At 40.8% G+C, this 26,127-nt stretch overlaps 1 protein-coding gene across 3 annotated transcripts; it reads right to left on the minus strand.

Moving 5' to 3' along the window:
* Nucleotides 1–1,376: 1,376 nt before the first annotated feature.
* On the minus strand, nt 1,377–25,747 carry CD99 (CD99 molecule (Xg blood group)). 3 transcript variants are annotated; one of them, XM_085212920.1, is made up of 10 exons: nt 25,544–25,737; nt 8,197–8,247; nt 7,677–7,709; nt 7,396–7,434; nt 6,462–6,503; nt 4,980–5,060; nt 3,753–3,788; nt 3,106–3,216; nt 2,402–2,458; nt 1,377–1,819 (listed from the first exon to the last, which is right to left on the minus strand). In XM_085212920.1, the coding sequence occupies exons 1-10, from the start codon at nt 25,599–25,601 to the stop codon at nt 1,794–1,796; spliced, it is 534 nt and encodes a 177-aa protein (XP_085069046.1). In that variant the 5' UTR covers nt 25,602–25,737; the 3' UTR covers nt 1,377–1,793. The 3 variants fall into 3 exon arrangements, with proteins under 3 accessions (XP_085069046.1, XP_085069052.1, XP_085069060.1); XM_085212926.1 differs by having other exon boundaries at nt 2,402–2,455; nt 25,544–25,729; XM_085212934.1 differs by lacking the exon at nt 6,462–6,503 and having other exon boundaries at nt 25,544–25,747.
* Between the last annotated feature and the right edge of the window lie 380 nt (nt 25,748–26,127).

Here is a 26,127-nt window from a genome sequence, read left to right on the forward strand (position 1 = left end):
ATTTATTTTAAGAAAAATCACAATGATGATAGGAGGGTTTAGCAAGTATTTTTTATGGCTTGCAAAAGCTGGAAAAGATTTCAAGAGTCTAGTTACCAAAAGCAAGTTTGAACTTCCCCTTCATTCTGTTCTTAATAGACATCAATTTATTTCTGTTTCTTCTATACTTGGCACTGATATGTTTCTTCATGCAGATAAGCTGTACATTTAATTTCTTTTATTTACATAGATCAGATGTTTACATATAAATTGCTCTTCCACCCTTGAAAACACTTAGAAGTTTTAGCACTCTTCTGTTAAAAGCACAAGTGGGGCAAAAAGAGGTTTACAAATTAATTCCATCATGACAAAGTACTAAAGTACGCGTAAAGCTTTGTTGCAGGCTAAGAAACAAGTACAATAAATTCTTAAATGAATTATCATTGGCATACATTCATATCTGAATGCATAGATGTACATGTTTAATATCCAAATTCAAAACGACTTCTACAATGTTCCACAAAATACCATCTTTCTGTAGAACTCTGTCAGGTGGCTGAGGCACATTATTAAGAAAAATATTGTAAAATTGCACGAAAACTGGAGCCACTTAGAATGAAAGCCAAAAGAACTGTCGGGCTATTCCTTCCAGCCTGAACTGGTTATTATTCCAGACTTAGTCCTTCAACTATTATGAAGTGCACAGTTTCCTATGCTTCCATGGATCTCTGAAAACTCCTGGTAGCTTCCAAAAGCCACAGGAAATCTCACAAGTGCTTTCAGCTGAGAATGCAATCATTGCCTTTCATCGCAACTGCAATCCTTCACAGATCCAAAAGCATTCTTCACATGTATGTTTAGTGGATGCTTGTGGAGTGAGGCAGGGTTGCTCTGGTCAGTCTTGTTAGTCTGTACTTGTTAACTGCAATACAGTTTCCATCTTGTAAGGGTGTATTATGATCCTTCTGAATTCAAAGTAATACATTACTTTCTCTCACGTTTTTCGTTTTGTGAGCCTGGTGACATTAATCCCCACTCTCCAGCGCTTCGTTAACAATTCAGATAATCAGTCTTACAAAATACAGTCATAGCTCTGGTTTGTAAATCAGGCTTTCCCACATCTGACCAACTTAGTAGCTGCTATGCAAGAAGAGCCTGAGAGGATCAAGGGTCTGTGTGCACTAGTTTGGTTGTTCAGAATCTGTACCAGACAGATATAATGAAAAATATGCAAAAACATCTCTGAATTTTTTATCTTTTGGTGGCTGATCAAGGCAGCAGCACCCACATCAAGATCCATTATCACAAACACAGTGAGCTATTTCATTTGCTTTACTTCCAGGTGCCTGCATCATATCCCAAGTTATTTGGTTGGTACATTCACTCCATACAGGATATTTGAAAAAAAAAAAAAAAAAAAAGAGTTTGAACTGCCTAAAAGCAATGGCATAACAAAACATAAAATTCTTTTTTTTTTTGAGAGAGAGAGAGAGAGGTAAGAAAAAGTTAAACATACTGAATGCATTTGAGACACACTCCTTTGTTATAGGAGTAAAGGTAAGAACTGTCATTAAGGCCATATATTGGTGTGCAATACTGCTTCACAGGACTAACCATATAGAAGTACTCAGGTCTAAGTCACACTCTCAAAAATGTTTCAAACACCATGGACTGTTTTCTCACACAATTTCAGTCTCTACTGTTTACACTGTACTTTTTTGTTTCTTTCTTTTTTTTTTTTTTTTTCTCCTTTTTTTTCCCCCCAGGCAGAATGCAGGCTCTCTATCCAGTTTCAATGGTCACCATCATTTCTCTTAGTTCTCCAGAAGTGTGCGCTGAACTAAAAAGTGAGAAACAATTTAAAATTAGTACACTAAGTTAACATATGTTCTAATATATATATTGTTAAGTAGCAGCATATTTGGACAACAGGTATTTTCAGTAGACATTTGAAACAGTGGGAAAAATTCAGGTAAGCAGAGGCTTGATGCCATGAAGCCAGTACCCTGCCTAACAAGGGATACTGCATTCCAGATTTTTACTCAAGTAACCACATCCTAGCAGATCCGTATAGCTCTCTACACTAGTGGTTTGTATAACCCAACATGCAGTTACAGATTGCAGTTTTGACGATGCAGAAATGAGATGGAGTGCAGCTTGCATGTCTGATGGAAATAATCTTAGCCTCGGTTGCCTACATTTTCACAAAGTCCAAGTCTAAAAACTAGAGAAGAATGGCCACATAATCAGGATTGAAATCTTGACCTAGCACTAAGTTAGTTGTACTGTTAGTTACAAACAAGCAATTTTCTTCACAATGTTAGATGACAATAAAGTCATCTAACATTTATTTAATGTTTTAAGTGTATTTAAATAGGATCCCCACAAAAAACCTGCTTTTCCATCTACAATCTCCTCTTACCAGGTGGCTCAGATTGTGCTCCTCTGTGGCTGTCCATATTCACATTCTCTTCATCTGCTGGGAAATAAACAGATGCTTAGCACTGAACTTTCCCCATTTGAAATTTGAAAATACCAGTGCCTGGTTATTATTATTACCTGCCTTCACCAATGCTACACCGTACTAGAAAGACCAGATAGACTAGAAAGACAGAAACAAAGCTTCTGTCCCATCTATCACCTAAAGTACTCCTGAAGTTCTCTGATCAGACCACCACAGAAGAAAGATCATGTGGGGAAAAATGCCCCAATAAATGTCAAAAGCCTAATACAGAGGTAAGCATTTCGTGAAGACACAAATACAAAATTTACAAAGTTAGAAATGATCATGTATTTTTCAGCATGAAGATGGTCTGTAATCCCCAGCCTTCATTCAACTTTCTTTAAATAATTTTTTCTTGTAGTCTCTCCTGCTCACTCTTCAAAAGGAGGTATTTTATTTCAAGGAAAACAGAAATGTAAGCCTGTTTGCTTCTGAAATTCTAAGTTTTGGGCACAGCATTCTGGAGAATCCATGTCTTGGATTGGAGAGGTTACTCCTAGTTGATATGAATCCATCGAGTTGTTAAAACTACCTGATGCCTAAAGTAAAAATTCTAGCTCCCATATAAAATAGAAAAAAGCAACTTTATAAAAGGCAAAAACAAAGTAATTTAGAATTCTTACCGCTTTGTTTGAAACAGAGTTTCTTCTTCTGGTAAGCAATGAAACTAGATACTGCTCCGATTGCAGTAGCAGCCACAGCACTTACAATCCCAGCTATTGCTCCCTGAGAAGCTGCAAAAAAAAAAAAAAAAAAAAAAAAAAGGTTTTGTAGACATTATTTTAGTATTGAAAGTGATGTCAAACTTATATTATCTAAGCCTATGAACACTTGTAAAACACAATAAACATGAAATTATAACATGAAACTGTATTAATCAACTTTTTATATCTTTGTGAGTAATTCAAAGTAAATCTTTTAATTTTATAGCCATTAATTTCTCAGTAGTGTCTATCGTTAAAATGCTTGAGTACGTGTGATTTAAGTTCTGCTATTTTAAAAAAGCTCCCCTTTCATGACCAAACCTAAGTTATACGAATACAGTCCCTGCACCAGCATCTCTGAGACCTTAACACTTTGAATCATTTCCAAAAGTGACTTCAAAGATTTATAAAAGAAGAGCTTGAAGGTAAGAGTTCTAGATTCTACATTTTGAAGCTGAAACCCTCTGTCACCAATAAGCATTCTAGTGGAATATTAGCAACAAAAGAAAAGCCAGAAAACAAGTTTCAGACATGCAGACACCATGCACAGAAACTCTTGCACTTACCCTCACCATCTCCACCCTTATTTGAGTCCTTTTCTCCTAAAGGAATGAGCAGAAGGTTTAGTTTTTATACATCTTAAGAATAGTGGTATTACAAATTTTTGTTTGGCATTTAGCCAAGGAAAATGACAAGCTACTTGCTGATGAAGAAATTCTTATACACCTATATAGCATAGATAATTATATCCATGTAATACTAAGCTTTCTGGCATTCAAAATTTCTTTTTTCAAAGCACAAGTCACTGTAATGTTAACTCCAAGCTTTGGCACTCAGTGCTTCTATAAAAATGAGCACAGCACATCTGTGAAGGCCAATTTAATTAACTTGCCCTTCATCACACGAGAATACTCAGTGGAGAGGAACATCACATAATTCTAGGTTAGCCTTAAAATGTATTACCATTCCTCAAATCTCAGCCTCAAAAAAAAAAAAAAAAAAAAAGGTGAAAACTTCCCAAAAATTACCCTCAGTACCCACTAAGATAACTTTGTCAGAAACCTGCTACATGTCAAATCCACATCAATTTATTCAAACTAACACTGATTAGGAAGTAATGAAATGGCAGTAATGCACACAGGGCTGACTACCACACACTAATGATGACCAATATTGGGACATGCTCCCCATGACCATCTCCATACTCAGATGCACCATAACAATTAGGCTCAGAAGATTATTTACAGCGATATTTCTAAGCTATAAAATGGTTACATATCATTCAGTGTAGATATACCCTGCATTACTTGGAAGTCTAAGGATCAATTCATGCTGTGGAACAGGTGAAAACTGAGAATACAATCACAAAGACCATCTTGTAGTCCACTCTTAGGCTATAAGAACTAAAATAAATTGAGAGTATTTCACAGAAGATCTTAAAAAAAAAAAAAAAAAACACACAACAACCATGAATCAAATACCTGTATGCCTTTAAAAACCATATTCATGATGAATTCTGAAACAAATGCCACATTCACATCTCAGCTTTAAAACCTATTGATCTAAGCGTAACAGTAAAATCCCCTGACAGCCATTTTCACCTCTTAATTATCTGGGCATTCTTTGCCAAATGCAGAACACACTGGCTTTGAACTAAAAGATATCCTGTCATGTTTCAGATACCAGAACCAAAGTTGTTAAAAATTAGACCATGTTAACAAGCTTTCAAGTAAGCTTTTATCAAAAGCTCAGGTAGCCATGGAATCTATAGGAAGCAGAAACTACTAACTTACCACTGCCACCACTGCTGCCACCACCTCCACCTCCTTCTCTTGGTAAATCACCATCAAATAGATCTGAATCATCAAAGCTGTCTATAAAAAGTAAAAATATTATTATCTTATGTGTTCCAAGCTCAGTGAAAAGACACTTCAAGGCATACAGTGACATGCAAATATTCTGTAGTTCATTCAGTTAGAATCTATGGGAGTTCAAGGCATGGTTACAACATATTCACATTCCAAAAGCCCTCCCAGTCTTAGGTTCCATCAGCTGAGCACTATACATATATATGTAGATATATACACTGAACAAATGAGAGAGGCCACAGTCCAAGGTCAGGTGTTACTGCAAGTATTACTTGCTAAACAAGCAAGAACCTCTGTAGGCTACTTAACTGAAATGGTCCAAGCCTCACTATTCTGTTAAAGCACAAAAAGGACATGGACAGAAAACAAACATTTCTGTTCAAAGCTGCAGCTATGAATGCTTTTTCAGACTTGAGTTTCTATGTCATAACTGATCCTTTGAAACTGTACAATGAGCTAGAGGGGAAAAAAAAAAAGCAAAAAAAAACCCAGAGTTCACCATGCCAGTCTTGTGACTACATATTAGCTTGATAATGGGAAGAACTAATCCTTTTCCACTTGCTATGGACTCCATCTGATAGAGCCTGAAATTCTACAAGTTCTACTTCTTCCCTCTGCTGTCCAATGAATCTTTACTTTACGAAAAGCAAAGTTGTTTGAAACAGCAAAGCTAAAACCATTAGATCAGAGGAGGTTTTATTCTGGTAGCAAAAGAACTGTACTGAGGCATATGTGACCTGCATTCAAAGATACACTGTCTACAAGGAGAAGGAGCATGAACCAGGGTACACATTCCAAGAACTCTTCATCATCACATGCCTCAATTAAGGCAGCAGGATAGCTGCATCCACATTAACCTGTTTTGTTTGGAGCTGGGCAAAGACAGAGAAGATCTCTAAAGCCCTATAGGAAGAGTGTGTATTTTAAGCCTATCTTTACAACACACACACACAAAAAAATTGTATTGCTTTAGTTAGGGCTTTAAAAAAATCCTAAAAAAATAAAAAATATTTAAAAAAAAGCTTTTTGAGCGTAACTTTAATTTAGATACCTTAACAATATAGATCAAATGTGCTTTTGTAAGTCTAGCGTGGATTCAGTTTGTAAAGACAGAATCAATCCAATATATATGTGCACTAGTGTATGCATCTAACAAAAACATTGTCTCAAACACTCACACTCTGTCCCCTCCTTTAAAGTTGGAAGGAAAGTGACTCAACAAGTTTGTTATGGAATTTCAAGACTGCTACAAAGCTTATTTGCAAGGCAATTTTCCTTCAGTTCTCAGTGTCATCCAAACCAAAATCTGACATGCTGCGCAGCTAATTAGAAAGGAATAATTATTAGAAGTTTAACTGGGATAGTAAAGACACATCATTATTTGAGTGCTTGTGCTAGAAACCTTACCAGATTCTCTAGGCTTTACAGGTGTAGCTGGCCTGGGGTTATCTGCACACAAAAAAGATATACAGAGGAAAAAACAAAGAGAGATTAAAAGATCAAAAGCAGTCTATAATACAATAACTCTGAAATGGACTAGGAAAGAATAAAGTGACCAAACTTACTACTATTTGTCTGTATGTCAGACCTTTTTATACCTGAACATACACAGCAAAGTTTACTAAGTCTTATGCAGCATTTCAATTTTTAAATCTGATTTTCAAACACCAAATTTCAGGTTTTTTTTCTACTAGATACAAATTATTTTGCTGTTTTCTCTTTTAAAAGTACCAGATCAACCTCTTCCTAGCTCTAGGACAAGTCAGATCAGATGTCCTTAGGCTCTCTGCATACTCAATATAAAGAGGCTGGTCCATTCAGAGCACAGTACAAAGACCCCAACTTAGGTTTCCAATCCTACAAAGGATCCTCTCTCTTCATTTACCTTAACCATCTGATTCACTCACCAATTGTTTCTCAACTAGCCACCTCTGTTTTCAAAATGTCCACGTTGGAAACAGACTGCTTTAACAGACAGAAAACTTCAGTGCTAAATCAATCAGAGCAGCAAAAAGTCTCCTAGAGCTGTGCACGTGATGTTAGCTAAGCTGGCTGTACCACAACAGGTCTAATGATGGTGCCCAAAGAGCTACCAGGCATTATCTGTCTAACTAGATGTTTCTTTTACCAGGTATATGAAAGGAAACTGACTCAACAGGTTTGTTATAGAATTTCAAGAATGTTGCAAAGCTTATTTGCAAGGCAATTTTTCCTCACTTCTCAGCGTTTATCCAAACCAACAGCTCACATGAATTGCAGCCAATTAAAAATGAATTATTAGAAATTTAAATGGGACAGTAAAAACACATCATGATTCAAGTATCTGTGCTAGAAGCCTTACCAGAGTCTTTAGGCTTTGCAGGTAGATCTGGCTTGGAACCTATAGACAAAGAGCATTAGAATGGATGACTTCAGATTTAAATGCTACTTCCTGTAAGTAATTATTTATGGACTTAGTGCCATCTAGTGAACACACAGCAATGAAACAAGTAGGACTTGGCTAAGAAATGTGAGGTCTGTTACTTTAATCAACTCAGTGCCCCATTACATTTAGATAATACAGGATGGATAAACATTGCACCAAATACCTCTGAGCAGTATCCAGAAAATCATGATACTTACTAGGCCCAAAAGCATCTTCTAAGTTAAAGTCATCTATGAAGAAAGAAGGGACATTTTAAGTGCGGTGTGAAAACTGAATTAATTTTAGACTATTTTTTACACCATATGCACCTAGCAATGTTTTCACCAAGAATATAATGGCATGCCCATTCAACAGAAGTCCACAGAAGTGCATCACAGAGCTACAAGGATTATCTGCCAAATGACATGCTGCTTTTGGAGATCATGGGACATCAATGTAAGCATGCTTAAGATGAGCAAGCTCAGAACATGCAGACTGAAAACCAACAAAAGGAATTCTCACAGAGCCTCAAGGATTGTGAAATCATGAAGCAACTTTGTAAAAGCAGGCAGCAAAAGACTCCAAAATGCAGAAATTCTTTTGCCATTAGGGAATTACTTTGTTTTTATAGGAATATCACAGCTCCATTGGCCACTAAACTGAAAAATTCAAGGTATCAAACTGGTACATACAACTACACTTGACAGTAAAAGGCATTACAGGGAAATAAGAACTCACCAAAATCTGACGATGGTGGCTTCTGAGGTGAAACAGGCTTCACTGTAGCTCCTGTCAAGGGAGAGAGGAACAAACAAACAAAGAAAGTTGAAATACAATTTCATACACTGTTACAAAGATACATACAAGACGAATTTAAGCCCATATCTATACTATACAGCAGAAAGGACAAGATGAAGTCTATACAGCAAGAAGTTTTCCTCTCAAGATCAGCCCCTGTGTGCCCCCAAGGACTGCTATTTACCCAGTCATCCACAACACACTACTTCACGATACAAAGCGGCTTCCCAGCACATACACAGTAGCGTGACCTGGGCAGGGGGTTCTCATTTCTGCTGTCTAGCAACAGTGATAGAACCTGAAGGAATGGCTAGGAAGCTGTATCAGGGAAGGGTTGAGCTGTTTATCAGGAGAAGGTTCATCACCAGGGCATGGTCAGGCATGGAACTGGCTCCCCAGGGAAGTGATCACTGCACTGAGCTGCTGGAGTTCAAAAAGTATTTGGACAATGCTCTCAGCCATATGGTCTGATATTTCCTCCCACGTGGAGCCAGGAGTTGGATTCAGTGATCTTTAGGGGACAATTAGAACTTGGAATATTCTACGATGTAACGGACTTGTGCAAGACCACTGCCAATGCATCCTTATCTCTAAGTTGAGAAGTTAGATAAGAAGATATGAATATGACTTGGATAAATAATTGGTTGGATGGTCATAACCAGAGGGTTGTTGTTAATGGCTCTATGTCAAGGTGGAGCTGGTTACAAGTTGTGTCAGACCACAGGGGTCTGTCTTTGGACCAGTACTCTTTAACATTTTTGTCAATGAAATAGATGATGGGATCAAGTACACTCCCAGTAAGTTTGCAGGTGACACTAATCTGAGTGGCTCAGTTGACACCATAGAAGGAAAGGACACCATTCAGAGAGACCTGGATAGGCTCAAAAAGTTGGCCTACAAGAACAGAATGAGGTTCAACAAGGCCAAGTGCAGGATGTTATGCACAGATTTGTGCACAGACTAGGAGAACAACTCACTAAGAGCAGCACTATGGAGAAGGACTCGAGAATCCTAAGGGACAAGAAGCTAGACATGAACCAGCAATGTACATTTGTAGCTCGGAAGGCAAGCTGTATCCTGGGCTACATCAAGAGATGGGTGGCCAGCAGAGGGAGAGAGGAGATTGTTCTCCTCTACTCTGCTCTTTTGAGGCTCCATTTGGAGTACTGTGTCCAAGCCTGGGGCCTCCAGCACAATAAGGACATGAAGCAGTTGGAGTAGACGCAGAGAAGCTTACAGGCAGGAAGGGAGTTGAGTTCTTATGTGGTCAAATAGTGATACGGGACATGGGAATGGCTTTAAACTAAAAGAGGACAGATTTAGGTTAAATGTTAGGAATAAATTCTTTACTCAGAGTGGTAAGGCACTGGCACTGGCTGCCCAGAGAAGCTGTGAATGCCCCATTCTTGGAGGCATTCAAGGCCAGGTTGGATGGGACCCTGCGCAGCCTGAGCTGGTCAGTGGCAGCCCTCCCATGGCAAGGGGTTGGAACTGAATGATCTTTAAGGTCCCTTCCAATCTAAGCCATTCTATGATTTTGTACTGTTCATCATTCACTTTCACTGAAGCACAGCAAAAGGAAAAGGCATGGATCTCTACAGCAGCAGTGGAAGAAAAAGGCATCCAAAGATGCTGCACCACAGCTAAAGAAGCTAGAAGAGTATTTCTCCTAATGAACATGAAGCTAGGCAGAGCAAAATTTAATTCTGGTCATAGATAATTTAATTCAGAAGATATATACATAAAGCACTGGTATGCTTGGCTTTTCTTCTAAGGACACAGCTACAGAAAAGGAAACATAAGTGGCTACTGCAAAATCTGCAGAAGGGAACAAAACCAAAAAATATCATACCATAAAAATAAATGTTTCTTCTGCTTATGGGACAGACCAAGTTAAGACAAAGATAAACCATGAGTCTAGTACCAGGACTGAGGGATGCTCATGTATTTGGTGACATCATTCATCCCAAATTACATCAAAACTGAAATTTCTTTTCCTTCTCAAATAATTGCACTTTCAATACCATTTGTTTTCCACAGAAGAAATATGATTAAGATACGTTTGTGGTTGTTGGTTGTTTTGGTTTTTTTTTTTAAAAAAAAAAAGGAAAAAAAAGGAATGACAACTGGAATAAAAATTTCAAAGGCAAACTTGAGTTTTCTTCCTTCGGGCTTCAATTTGGACAACTGAACTACTTCAAGAAGTATAATCAGTGATTCCCTTACTCTAACAATCAAATAGAGTATTACCCTGCTCACAACTAAGCAGGGAGGTAGCCCTGCCTGGGCATTTACCTGCATTTTCATGGAAACTGACACAGGTAACTCATGGCTTTGTTGTGGTACAAAAGCAAAGTGAATTTAGAAACCTCTAGATAAGGTTGTTAGGTAAAGATCATGGACAGGAAACAAGAAGTTATTTTAGCTGGATTTCATCACTCCAGATGGAGACTCTAAGCTCTTTCTGATTCACAGATTGCAATATATTTACAAGTCATTATGTGATATGTACATCATCTTGTAGTACAATCTCAAAAACCTCAGTAAAATGAGCAGACCCAAACTGCTAGACCAAAATCTCAGTCACCTCTGGAGTCACCCCTTCATTTAAACTCCAGCAAGAAATCTCCATATTAACAAACACAAATGGACAAAACACACAGGAGAAAAGAAATTTTAAGAAGCAATTACATTGTTGTTATTCAAACTTGAATTCTGGCTCTCCCGAAGTATCTATAGTTACAGTCCTTCAAGGAGGAATGCCTGAACAAACACACACATTCATCTTTATACTTTCATGCTGCGGAAGCTTCAGCTGGAGCAGAAAAGAAACTATTTGTCTCACTGTGACCACCTTAAAACCTAGTCTGAGGATTGCAAATGGTCTTAGTCACAGCAGTTTCTCTCTAGAGGAGAAAACCAGTACAAAAGAGTGTGACATCACAATGACATCACTACTTTAAGGGATTGTTTTTGCACATGATGTTCATGGAGAAATAATTTAGAGTGATACTGCTAACTGCCAATCTGACATAAGACATGTTTTGAGACAGCAATAAGAAACTTGAGGGTTAATAAAGATGAACTCATCCAACATTGGCTGGAATCATTCAGTATTCTGTAACCACAGTTCTACTTTCCAAGCATCCAGCAAAATGTCAGGCTCTTCAAAAACATAATTTATCTCAATAATGATAGCAAAATCATCAACATCTTACTTACAAAACTCATTTCTCCATTGTTTGTGGTCTCATTTCTCCATTGTTTGTGACAGACCTTCACATCTCTTAAATCACTTGCTCTTATGACTGTACTCACTCAGCTTTTAGTATGGGTAGGAACAACTAAAGTAACAGTTCAAAAACTCAGCTTGAAAAGGCAGAGGTTCCATACCAGAAAGAAACCATGAGATAATGTAGATAAAGATACAGCATTAGATTAAAGGTAGTAGCAGAATCCAATACCAAATGAAATCAGCCAGAATGTGCTGCGCTCCTAAAAGGTTTAAGCAGCACCCAGAGTAACTGAGCTTAAGAGCATCTTCTTAGCTAAAAAAAGATTATTGCAAATAAAGCTGATTAGCACCATACGGCAAGTATTTCTAACTCCTGGGGCCATGAGCAGATTCCAGAACATCTCAAAAGAATCCACACCATTTTCCTTCCATGAACACAGTACAAATCCTCATCAGCCAGCTCCTTCATCATGCCATCCCCAGTAACTGGTAGTGTTTGTGTCAGATGGAGAGACAAACAGCACTTAAAATGAAAAGTGAAATACTTTACCTTTACACGAGACAAAGTATTACAGAGCAACACAAGCTTTTGGAAAGCTGACGAGCCAAAAGGTATTCAAGACAGCCAAGCAGCTACATAAATAGGGGTCATTCACAAAGAGTCAATAGTGCTCCCAGATATTTACTGTTACAGTATTGTTTATATTTATGCAGTACTGCAGAAGCCAGCAGCTCTGAGTCAAAGAAGTTCCTCCATGAGTCACGTGCATGGCAACACACCAAGAAAGGCGAGCTGCGATGAATCATCACAAACTTTCTTACTTGAGCAACAGACAGATGGAATGTTGTTTTTCTAAAAACAGTGGTGTTCTCCTTCCCCAGTCCTGGAAGGCAGAAGCTCCCCTCCTCTCCCAGGTCCCTGTTCACACCCCAGTGCAGAGCCTGCACACTGTGGCTGGCACAGACTCGGTGGCAGCAGGCAGCCTGTCCCTGTCCCACCTGAGTGCTACCTGCTGCTCCTTTGGTGGCCTGGATTCAGTTCTGTCCTTCTGTCTAGCCACTCCTCTTCATGGAATCTGCAGAAACGTTCATATTAGTGAGGCCTCTAATTTCTCATGTGGTTTGACAGTATGTCTGATGAGGGGAAGGCTGGTAGCCACAAGTGCATAAACGTGGGAAACCAATCTAAACACATCCTCCCCAGCTTCCACTGGGTGGCTGGATTTTACTCTTCTGTGTCTCACACTCTCCTCAGGGGACTTAAAAGAAGCAGAAATATTCAACACCTAATCATAAGAGAAGCTGAAGAAAGTACAGGAAGACCAACACAGGGAACCTTGTTTATGAAACAGTTCAAATAAGAGCGAAGTCATTACCACTCTTATAATTGCTTTTTAAGCTTGTTTCCAACTCAAGTTCTGCCCCACTGGCACTAGTTACCTACCATAAACAACATACTGCTCAGTTCACATTCTGACACTTATTTTCCAACACGCCGTAAGTGAGCAAAACCGAGATAAGCAACTGGATCACAAAACTAAAACAAAAACCTGTGAGAAAAATGACATTATTCTCCAAATATAACTACAAGAACTGCCTTCCAGGATTTGAAATGGAGAACCCGGAACATGAAGACCACTTGCTGTGGGCAGAGGAACGAACATATACCCGCACCACTGCTCTCAGCCAGGGCAGAGGTTCTCAGCAACGTCCCACTGTAACAGCAACACAAGTGGGACGTTTACTCTCATTGCCAGGCAGCAGTTTATAATTAGTTCTGCATGAAGCCCCGTGGAATTAAAACCCACATGGTTGGCTTTCAAACCCAGTTCCTTCTATAAGGATCCCCCTTATTAACACTGCTTTTCATGTTTAGTTTCTACCAGATGCACAGAGCGACAGAAAACAAAACAGCTTTGCATAAAGTTATGCTCTGAACAATAAAGCCCCCACCTACCTAAAATAAATACAGCCCAAACACAGATAACAACTGTAAAATAGACAAAAAAGACAATTTTCTGCATTTAGGGAGCGTCTTCTTTCTGCACATCTGGAGTTTTCAACAACATATCTGCCTGGAATGAAGTCAGCTAGAGCTCTGCTGCAAACAGATGTGTAAGACTAATAAATATCATGCTTAATTTTTGAACAGTCGTCCAAAAGCTGCTTCCCTGAGAAAGTTACTTTATTTGCACCAACCTGGAAAATACAATATCTAAAAAGTTGGACGGTAACACAGTGTGATTTTTTTTCCTGATCTGGCTGCTGGGAAACAGACTTTTAGACTAATCTGTGCTACATTAAATTTTTGAGTAATTTCTTCCCCCCTTAAAGGACAGTTTAATATTTTAGATTAAGAAGAAGTGAAAGCCTACAAAACCACATTTAGACTTAACACTATTTGCTTAAACAACTGTAATCTTCTGAGTTATTTTAACAGAACGTGATAAAACAAGCCTTTCACCGGGAAAGAAAACCCTTCATCTCAAAGCAAAGTTTGGGGAATTTTCTCTTTGTAAAAGCTTCTTGATCACTGGACTACTTTTGTTGCCCCTTTGGGCAGTAGTAAGCAATGAAAATACAATGGTGCTCTGAACATCAGCTGTAAGCACAGTTTCCCAGAAAGGATTTGATGTAAGAATAAATGTACAGAATGAACAGCTGTAAATCAGCAGAAATTATGCAGAAGAACTGGGCACACCACAAAGCTAGAGAATTACCACAATGACAACAGTGCTGCCAAATGCTGAGCAGCTTATCCAGAAAAGGAGTGAAAGAGAACTGCACAATAGTTACACGATGTCTGAGAACTCCTGTGAGTCCATTCCATTGAGCAGTAAAGATAAAAGCAAATATTCAGCATCTTAACAACTATCCCCAGAGGCACCCTCCAGGCTCAGCCATCTTGCAGTTCTGTGGCGTGGGTCAGCTTTAGTTACTTGACTGAATTGTTCTACAAACCTCCAACAAGAAAAATAAACCACTCAGTTGCCCTGCAGTTCTTTTTACCAATGAATTGAAATGTATTGTTCCTCTGCACAAAGTTAGTAAGCAGAGACCTAAACAACACTAATAAGGACTGTAAGAACATTTGGGCATGACAAAAACAAAGCACTTTTCACACAGAAATTACAAGGTAAGACTAGGGATACTGGGACAGAGAAAAACCTTTCTGCAGAAAGCCTTATTTTCTTGAATCAAAAAGAGTGGGAAAACATTGAAGAAGTGTGATGCTTTAATAAGGTGAATTCAGAATGCAACTAATAAAAATATATTAGAGATGTTCATTTTACTTTTGTTCATTTCTTCTTACCCGTGGTTTCAGGACAGCCTGATGGCTCTTCAAGATGGCAAACATCATATACTATGCTTATTGCTATTTATAATACTTGACCTCAACAGGCAGACAAAAAGAATGCTAGAAGCAGTGAGTGCTTTTATAAAAATCAAATACTAAGTTTCCTCTCATGCAAATTCAGAGACTAAGGCAAAATGTGGCAGACAGAAGCTGCAGGCATCTGATCAAGTACTGCAGAGCCTTATATTATTTACAACCTACATGTTGGTACTTGTACCTGCAAGTGATAGGCATAGCAAGAATTTCTTCTAATATAACTGCTCTTCGGTTCTTGGTACTCTCTCTCATAACAGCTCTAAACCACAGAAGCATTGCTAATAGCAAGAAGCTTGATCTTGTACCAAGTTTAGAACTTTTGGAGCCATTCAGCAGCTTGCACTTTGTGCATCAGCAGTATGTACCAAAGATAAGCTGTGACAAAATCTAATTTCTTAAAACTTAGTATAAGTTCAGAGCAGGATGAGCCAAACATCGTGGTTCTATGAACTATATTATAATGCCTCAAGCTAAAAAAAATCAGAGTTAATAGGCAATGCCAGTCCCACAAATTTGCCTCCTCCCAAAGCAGCAAGGTGGTCCTTGTCCTTAGGGCCACTGCTGCCTTGCTTCAACACAGCACCTAGAGAATCCAGCCCAGTCCCACCAGCCCTGAGATGGGCAGGGAGCACCTCACTGCCCCTCTTCCTAGGTCGAAGGTGATGCCACAGTCACCATCACAGGAGGCTTGGGGATGTGGCTAGGGTGCTTCTGCTCTCCATCACTGCCTCTTTTGATACCCACACCACAGTGGACTGGCACTCAGAAGCAGTCTTGGAAAGCCCCACACTCAAATCTCACCAAAACCAAGCAAAGCAGGCATGTGGCAGCCACTTCTCCTTTGGCCACTTTTGGAATTCTGTCTTGGCTAAGCAGCATCCATAGTAGTCTTTTTCTAAGCCAAAGAAACCAAAACCCTCATAGTACATTTTGCTCGCATTCTACAGCTTCAAAGTTTACGTTGCTCAACTGACTGGTCTTCAAGCTTTCACCAAGCTGACAAACCTTGCAGCTCCTACTCACATAGCCTACATTTCCATAACCAGCTGCATTCCTACACAAGGCTCACATTTATTCTCCAAAGGTCAAAGTCAGCATGCCAGCACCTCATCCTCTTCCGAAGCCAAGGAATCATTTTACTTCTTGAGGATTTCTGCACCTAAAGCTTCAACAGCTTTTGTCAGGAACCTCACCATAGTAGACTCAAGTCTCTGAAAGCCTTCTCTTCTAAAGAGTGCACTTCAGAACAGAAGGCATATCGCAAGCAGCCAGAACTGTACTTAGAAAGCTGTGGAGCAGTATACATATTGATGGAAATAAGCAGTCACTGGAGCAGATGGTGGGGCTGGGGAGGACACACACACCAGGCTGACACTCATGTTTGTGAATGTGAAAACCTCACAGAGATAACTGAGCTTACAACTATCACCACAACATAAGCTAACTGCAATGGAAAAGCCGCAATGGAGGTAAACCAAACGGTCAGTCTCAAATTTCAGAAAACTATTTTATCCAGGAAAGTTGCTAACTCTTCAGAATTGTGTAATTTATTAAAACTAATGGTTCTCATAGAATCAGCTAGCCCATCAAGTAACTTAGTGCTATTTAATCACTAGAGGTTTATCTATACTTGTATTCAGATCAACATTCAAATTTCTTTTTTCACTGAAATCTTTGTATGCATCTGCATAGTCTGGTACTCTTTCCAGTCATGTGCAAAAGATGGGAGAAGCTCTTTCAGGGCACTGTGCAGTCTCTTGATTATGTTTTAGCATAAAGAAAAGGAGAGAATTGAGGAGCCAAGATTTATGGACTTACTGCCAACTAACTAAGAGCTCCATAAGATCAGTAGTTAGAGTGAAAAATAATCTTCACTGTGATCAAGGAAAAATAATTTAAATAATAACTTATGGTGAACAAGCCTTCAGAACAGAACTTGGCCTTCCATTTAGAAATTCTTCCTTTAACATAAAATTTGAGATATACACTGACAGCGTACACAGAACTAAGACAAGAATACTTTTCTATTTGCAACAGTTCATTAAAATTATGGCTCTGTAAAGCAGGGAAGTAGTTTTCAGTCAACTGGCATTTATAAGCTGACAACTCATTTCACAGCCTGATTCTCTTTTACCTTTCTCACAAGAACTCATACCATTTCAATACAGTTTATATAATAGCAGCAAAAAAAGGCGCTGTAATCTAGTCAGAAACATTAGCTGAACAGAGAACTACTTTGGTTTTATAGACTCTTTTTCATTTGACATGCGTAACTATGACCAAAGAGATTTTTCAAGAATTCCACATCTTAAAAATAGCTCCCACAGCTTTTGCTGAAGGGCAGAAGAGAGAGACACTGCATTTTACAATCTGGTTTTCTGTGGGGAAGGTAGCAGCAGAGGAAACCAGACCCAGTGCAATGATTTGCAATGACTCAATTCACATTTTAATCCGCTTCTCTGAATCCTGAGACTGAATCCTTTCTAGCACCAAATAACTCAATTTAAAACAAAACTCATATAGTTATGCTCAAAGTGTTTCAGTAGCAGCAGGGACACTTTCCTTCCTGCAAATATTTACTTGCAATGAGTTAAGAAAAAGCTGCAATAAATGACAATTAAGTGAGACAGGCCTTCATGATTTGCACTTCTTTGCACAGTACCATCATTGGTATGGAAACATGCAGAACTAGCTTCAGCCACAAGACATGTGACGTGACATCAACCTGCTTCTCTGAATGAAGAGGAACACTGGAGGCTTGCTTTTCTTCTTCAGATAACAGTCTCTTGTACACGAAATTGCTCCTTAAAGAAGTATTGCTGAAAGGCAGCCATGCACACAGGTCAATGTGACTAGGTTTTGTTGCCAAACAGGTAGACAAACTAAACAGACTAGTCTGATCATTTGCCACACTTCTTGCTTGCTGGTTGCCACTGAGCTGAATTCTTTCACAATGAGGTTTTCTTTCAGTTTCCTGTCAAAAAAAAAGATTTTTGCTTCCGATCCTTCATTATTATTACTTGAGAAATGACATAAACCTTTTCTTCTGTACCAAGGCTACATTCTTGAGACAAAGTAGATCTGACACGTTCATGTACACAGTAAAATATGTGAATGCATTCAGAATAGATCTTGAGCATTTCTAGTTCAATTGCACCTGCCGAAAGTGCATCTATTTCACTATATATAGACAAAACCATTTATCAAGAATTTTCCGTACCCCACCCAAGGAAAAACTTTCACCATCTCCACTCATGCTTCTATGTCACCCTCTAACAATAGTGCTATCACTTGCAGGGAGCCATTATGCATGCCAGACTTTAATCTGCCCTATACACTTGCTCTTTTGTAGAACACCATATGAAAACAGTGGAAGCAGATGGAAGAATTGTCCTTAGGGCAACAAGAACCATATGCTGAAGGGAGCAGTGGGCACAGGGCTGCCAGCAAAGGCAGCAACAAAGATGAAATGGCAACACCTGAGGGAAAGGAGAAGGAAAAATGGGCAGGGAGGACAGATTAGAGCCAGAGAGGTTTGGGTGCAATAAAGTCATCAGCTGGCTATAGCCACAAGTTTCACAACCACAGTTCTTGCCTGAAGTTTTTGGGGAAGAAAAAAGGTCCATATCTTTACTTGGTTTGCAAAGTAAAGACCTAGTCTTTTCAAAAGGCCAAGCTGCTGTGAAAAGGGGAGCAGGAAGCAGTGTTGTAAATCAGAGGTAGAAGTCAATGGGTAGAAAGAGTTCTGATCTGAAGAAGTTACTGCTATGTAGCAGACTTCTTTGCAACATTTTGGAGAGGCAGAGGTGGGGAACGATTGCTGAAATAATTGCTGAATTCAGGATTCAAATCCACGATGCTTAGCCTCCAAGATGCTTTAAGAAACACAGAGGCAGGAAGAGACTTCTGGCACAAACGGAGAATGCAAACAGACACGTACAACTGGAGGCGAATGAGGAAACAAGACTGAAAGATAAAGATAACTCTATCACAAAGCTTTCTCCATAGGCTTCCCTGAACCCTTACCCTGAAACTTCTTGTTCCTCCAGTGCTGTCTGCTTTGTCCAACAATTGCATCAGGTGTCATAAAAACGATCTTTCCCTGCACATTCACTTCACTTAATTTGCTCTCATGGAAGTATCAGTTTGAACAGATTTCTCACTTATTTTTTCCTTTAAAATACTGGATTTATTCGTAAACAAAAGATGCAAGCAATACTTTCCTTGGTTAAGCAAATATATATATAAGAATAATAAACATTTTTTATAAAACATTTGCAACAAACAAGAGGTCCAATGTGAGTACTACAGGACTTAAGCTAAGAGGAAAGTAGAGCTCAATTACCATCTGCAACTAATTAACAGTTGCCTCAGTCATAGCTTTCCTTTACGAACACAATTAAAAAGACAGTTTTTTAGAAGTTCATAGCTTGCGGACCCTTCACAGATGACTGAAATCAAAAAAACAAAAAAAACCAGCATAAACAGGATTTGTTATGTAGCCAGTGATGTTTTGTGATGAAATCTGACTTAAGTTTTTTTGTTTGTTTGTTTAAATGCACTTAAATTGATGTTTTTCTCTAAAATGTCTTAGTTCTTGGTGGCATAAGTCCTGCCTGTAACTTTTCTAGATATAGAACAACTCCTTTAAAATATGTTATCAAGAAATCAGATGTAGGAACTATACAGCCCTCTACTAAGTGGGCTGTCACAAAAATCTGTGTTATAACTTTTTGGAATTCTCCAAAGAAAACAGTCTCAAGTCTTGCTCTTCCGGGCTCTCCAGCCACGTCAAAGGTGGAGAATAAGCAAGTTTGAAAGAAGTTTGTGTACAGTCTCAGTGCAATAGTTTTGTTTTCAACACATGGAAAATGCGCTTTCCTGCAGCAAGCAAGGAAATCTTTTCCAGACCACAGTTTCACAGTTTGCATTGCAAGTGTATCAACAAAGCAAGATTTTTTTTTTTTTTTTTTTTAAATGGAAAAGCAAACTAAAACTGGCTCTTATCACACCAAGAAGCCTTCTAACTGGTAGCTTTTGGAGTATTGGTCCAAAGTCTGCAAAAAAAGTGACTTTGGGAAGAAGCACAGGGACCTCTTAAGGCATATGATAAGACACATGAGTTAAAACACTTTTTCTCTCTATGGGAGATAACTGGCGAGGCCTGGGTAGCAGGGGGATACGGGATGCCCTATATGGGAGTAAGCCATGACCTGCCCTGTGCTGGTTATGGTACATTGATATGGTGCTGATAAAACTGCAAGCGTCCCAGCAAGTCCCAGAAGAGCACCCACGGCCCAGCTTGAGCATATTTAAGAAAGAGCAGCAGGGCTTTGGAAAGGTGCAGGGGGAAAGACTGCCAGGGGAAAATGGTGCTGGGAACACACTCTTGGATGGTGCGGCTTGATTGCACACCAGTGTGTCCCTGAGGGTCCCCAGCCCAAATGACCAACACTGGTCACACGTCCCTGAGGGAGTTTTCTTTTTCTTAGCATACAAATTTATGATAAGATGCTTGCAGTAACTAGCAGGAAGATAAATTCAGAAGAAGTTCCCAGAGCTGAGACTGGCTTATCACAGGAACTGTTGGAGAACACCGACAGCATCGAGACCTGGCACAGTGCAGGATGAGAATAATGTGGGGACTCCAAAGCTCCAAACAGAGCCTTAGTTCCCAGATTGGGAATTGGTGGTGGTGTTTAAAATAGAAGTGCAATGCCCACTGCGTATGGTGAAGATTTAAATGATGTTTTAACTGGTGGGAAATGCAGAATCATGGGGGACCCATGGCATGAAAACCCCTGCCAGCCAGAAGGAGAATGCTAAAAAGCGGGCCAGCACTATGCAGGAACCAGGAACATCAGGAAGGAGATGCAGTGGCCATGGTACCCCTCTTTTGTGGCTCCAGGGCTGGCGGTGTGCTCCCAGCAGGATTAGGGGATTCAGCAACCAACCTCAGCAGCAGATGAATGGAAAGCAATAACAGCCACACAGAGAAACAGCTACTTCAGCACATGGTGTGAATGTGCGCATCTACATTTCAAACATCAGCAGGTACTGTGTTCCCACCGTAGCAAAGTTAGCAATGAGTTGCTTGAGGTTTTTCCACTCAGAAAGTAAAATGTAGGCAGTATGCTAGAAAAAATAAACACACATACTTGCTGGTACCACGGAATGCAGCCTAGGCTGGAATCAGATACCAGCAGTCATTTGAAAAAACACACTGGTCCAAGAAGGAGAGAAAGATTGTGGAGCAGAGTGGGTTTATCATATTCCCTGTAATCCCCTGGCATCCAGTGAGGCAAATGATACAATGGCTTGTTTAAAACTGTGCTCCAAGGAAAGAAAACTGCAAAGCTAGGAAGCTGCAGAGCTAGATAACATAAAGGCAGGAAATTATCATAGCAGCCCTGCATAAAAATCACATCCACCAAGTTCATCCGCATGACAAAATACTGGCCAGAATTTGTGACAAATGTCTATCAAGGTTGTGATGATGTTAAAAGTAGAATTTAGAACGAGATACACGTCCCAACAGATCTTCAATGCTCTTTCTCAAAAATGTTCTGGGCACAACCTGTGCAGGGCTTCAGTAGCAGAGGGCTGCAGGGTGCCCTGTGTGGGAGAAGGCCCTGAACTGCTCCTAGACATAAGGAGTAGCTCCAAGAGGTGTACAGAGAGACTGTTGAAAGAATGGCAACTGGAGATGTGCTATGGGCAGGAGGGGCACCACAGAGAATGGTTATGTCCCTGAAGATCTGTAGCCACGGGTCCCTCTCACCAGGGCAGGGACAGCTTGAGGGACTGTGGGCAACCCACAATGGGGCAGAGGAGCAGAGGCAAACCAGCAAAAAGCAGCGGAAAGAAATCATTAGACATACAGCCTTTCTGCTATGCCTGTCACCTCACCGAAGGAACAGAGATGGACTGAGTACAGTCATCAAAAAACAGGAAATTAGAGTAGGAAGGCAGGGAGGAGAGGTGTTATGCTTAAAGCTGAACCTTAGAAAGAGAAACTGCTTAAGTCTTTGATGGATTCTTTTTCTCAACCCACAAAGCCACGATTCAGTTCATGTTAACTGACAGCAAGTCAAGACTGCTTGGTTATGACATTCTCTCAAAGCACTTATACTATACTCAATAGTGTAGACTCCTGTGCCAGAACTTGGAAAAGCAGTTTGACCCCTGTCAAGTTGATATTAACTGATGAAGATGACTATTATTACAATATTTCACTAACACAGCTGTTGCTTGATGAAATACAACTTCACAGCAGTGAGAGGTTCAAGACAAGGTTCTGTTTTACCTCTTTGTTTTTCAAGTGCAGTGGACTTCATTACACACACACCAGAGTAACATCAGAAGATATTGAAATCGGTCTTGGCTCAACAGCAGCAGGCTGAGTCACATTTAACTCTGGCCAAGTTAAATCACTGTAACAGCAGAAAGACTAAGGATTGTTGCAGTGATGTCATTTTGCTGTAGCAGTGCAGTGGCCATTTTATATAAATAATAACACATTAAAAGCTCTTAGCCATCTCAGATTAGAGGAAACAAACATTGAGCAGTATTTTCTGCACTTTCCAAGTTCATGCTGCCATGTATGCATGCTAACACCCCTACTAATAATGCTTCACTGGAAGTTTATTTATTCCTTTACTTAGATGTAAAAGGCATGCAGCTGTACAGATCACAAAGCAGATATCAGTCTTCAGCAGTTCCTATGCCATGTCCCTGCTTCAGATGAAAGCTCTATCCACAAGATTACTCACTTAACACTGTCATCAACTAACTATGTTTCCCAATGCTGACTTGCCTCAACAAGAATCCAGAGGACACAGTTACTTCCCTCCACTCATAGCCTTAGGAAGAAGGGATCTCCTTCTGTAATACACCCGAGGCTACTGATTTTGTAACAGAGATATGAAGGCACCCAGCATTTTCCTTACCACCCAGTTTTCACTACCACAACCACTTCTGGCAGCAATGGTATTTCAGTCAACAAGATCTACTCAATTCTTGTGAGGAATCATACTTCAAGCTTATAACCTTGAGTCTTAAGTCCTCACTGAGCAAACATCTTTTGGTCCTTCAGCAATACAGAAGAAAAACTGAATCTTCTGCTTGTTTGCAAGATCTAGCAATTTTCTACTGCTCATCATGCAAGGATTTTATTCTCCTGAGCTCTTTACATAAATTGTACAGAAAACCTGTTACCTAATACTTCTCATCAGTGCAGTTTGAGAAGCAGATACCTAAAATTAGATGCCAGGCTCATCCGGTGGTTTTGCAGAGTTAAAATGGCAGAGTCAGTCTCATAACTCACAATCAACCAAAGCAGGAAGTCTCTTTCCTGATCTGCTCCCCTCCTCCCATCTCGTTTCCACTCTTTAACGCTCAGCCCTGCCACTCCTTTATGCTGGCTTCAACTCCTCTCAAACTCTGTGCAGAGCAGGCTCAAAGCATGGGATTAGCCCTTTGCTGACTCATCAGGCTGAATCATCTCAGTACCATTCAGATGGGCACTAGATCAAATGCAGATGGAGAGAAATGGGAGGATCCCACTTCTCAGCAGAGGCAAACTGTTAGATTGGCCATACAGAATCACAGAATCGTTTCAGTTGGAAAAGAACTCTAAAGCCATCTAGTCCAAACCCCCAGTAATGAACAGGGACACCTACAGGTATATCTGGTTGCTCAGAGCCCTATAGAGTCTGATCTTGAATGTTTCCAGGGATGGGGCATGCTCCACTTCTCTGGGCGACCTGTTCTAATGTCTCACTAGTCTTACTGCAAAAAAAACTCCTTCCTTATATCCAACCTAAATTCCCTCTCCTTTAGTTGAAACCATTTCCATTTGTCTTGTCACAGTAGACCCTGTGAAAATCTTTCCTTCTTTTCTTATAGCTCTCCGTTAGATATTGAAAGGCAGCTATCAGGTCACCTCAGAGCCTTTTCTTCTGCAGGCTGAACAGCCCCCAGCTCTCTCAGCCTGTCCTTGTAAGATGATATAAAGCGATGACATAAAAACTCCTATTCGACCTTCCTCTGCATTCAGCCTCAGTGATAGTTAAATTCCAGCTCTGCTGGGGAAAAAACAAAAAACCAGCTGCGAAGTTAAAACTGCAAGCTCTTCTACACAAACTCAAAGTGTTTAATAATAATAACTGTTTAATAACGCATCACTGTTTAATAAAGCACACAAGTACTCATGATAGATTGAATATTGTTTTAACCTCAATGGCTTTCATGTGCCTAAAAGGCATGGCTCAATATAAGTTCTTACTCCCAAGGCCATAGGCATGTGTGCTTGAGTTATGGAAGTCAACAGCCCAAGGGAAACTCACGTCCAAAGCTGCACAAGAACTGAACTGCTCATAATGTAAGATCCTTAACTTGTTATGGCAGTTCTGTGAATTTAGACTACAGACAGCCTACCAACAGTGAAATTCAGATTTTCAAAATGACACAATCCAGGCTTCACCTTCATTTTAATCTAAGATTGCACCATCAGCAATCTGAAATTCCTCTGAGCGGCTCCACCCTCCCCAAACTAACATTCTCCAGGATTCTTAGGCATTCATAGGCATTTTCTTTAATAAAGAGTTCCCAAACTCATTAATACCTAATTATTTGGTTTATATTATCAGCATAGACCAGTACTCTGATAAACTAACCCGAGTTTTAGAAGCAGTCTGTTAAAAAATGTAACATCAGTTTCCTCAGCACTCCAAACCGAATCCCCAAAGGTGCTTTTTGTACTACACTTCTAAGCAGCGCAATCAGAAATGCTGTTTCTGAGTGACTCCAAATACTTCTGCACCTTAACGGCATCACACAGAAAGATCTTGTAGTCCAAGGCTGTGAGGACTGTTTGCTGAAGAGCAGATTTTCCAAGTAGTAAGACGGCATCTCAGTGTTAGCAGCATAAATAATCTAAGTCTTAGAGTCAGTTAATATACAATTGTACTATTTTTCCACAGTCCACATTTGCTAATCCAGCAGTACAGACCACAATGTGGCTGTAACAGCAGAACTCAATTCAAACAGGCTTAAAGCCAAATCGCTTCTCGCATCCTGCCGTGCCTACAGCTCACAGCTAAGGCTGGGGGCCGGCATCCTTCCTTCCATCCCACAGCAAAGAGATGCAGAGATGTAGGTTTCCAAGCAGTTTACAAAGAACTTGGGGAAAAAAACCAAAACAAAACACTAAAGCATAACATCGAATAAGCTTATTAACGTGGCAGAAGGAAGACTTCTGATGAGTAAACCCCCGTTGCCCGAAATCCCCGTAATCCCGCTCGCTTTCCTAAAATGGAAGTGGCGCCGCAGCGGGCAAACGGGCGCTGCCCGGCCCGGCAGGCAGAGCCCTGCGGTGAGGCAGCGGAGTCCCCACGCAGCGCTCACGGCAGTACTGCGAGCAGAAGAGCCATGTGGAAAGTTCAGGGATACTTTTCCACTTAGTTGAAACTATAAAAAGAAAGAAAAGGAGGTGCCCGCTCTCCCTCCGTCCGGCCGCCTCCCGCTCCGCCGCCCCCCGTGCCACGGCCGCCGGGGGAGTCCCTCGCCCCGGGACGCAGGGCGGGCGGCGGCCCCTCGCTGAGCCCGGCTGGGCTGGGGGGGGACCCTGCGCGGCCGCTCCCGTCGCCCCTCCTCACCTCTGACGGGGGCCAAGAGGGCGAGGAGCGCCGCCAGGAGAAGCCCGCTGCGCTGCATGGCTGTTGCCCGCTAAGCTCCGCGTTCCCCCCCTCTACGGGAACGCCGACAGCTAACCCCCCCCGCGGCCAGCTCGAGGGCGGCTCCCCGGCCACTCCGCCCTATCAGGCCGGGGAGCCGTGCCTCCGGCGGGGGAGGAGGATCGGGAGGAGGGCGGCGCGGCCCGCTGGGGCCGTTCGGATTAGGGCGGTGCCCGCACCGCTCCCTGGCGCCGCGGGACAGAGCTCGGCCTGGCGGGCTGCAGGGGACCGGGAGCTGCTTGTTCCGGACGGTATCCCCACTGAGGCATCCCCCCAAACAGGCCCTGTTGCCTGGGTGGAATGAGCTGCAGGGCTTAAATACTGGCACGTGTGGTGGTGGTCGTGGAGAGGTATGCATTCTTGCAGCTGGCTTTCATAGAATCGTTGAGGTTGGAAAAGACTGCTAAGACCATCCAGTCGAACCATCAGTCCAGCTCCACCATGCCCACTCGGATCCATTTTGCGTCAGCCCATGTATTCCTTTTCCAGCATATATGGGACTCTGC

Source organism: Meleagris gallopavo, chromosome 1 (assembly GCF_905368555.1).
Source record: "Meleagris gallopavo chromosome 1, MGAL_WU_HG_1.1, whole genome shotgun sequence".
In the NCBI taxonomy this organism is placed as follows: Eukaryota; Metazoa; Chordata; class Aves; order Galliformes; family Phasianidae; genus Meleagris; species Meleagris gallopavo.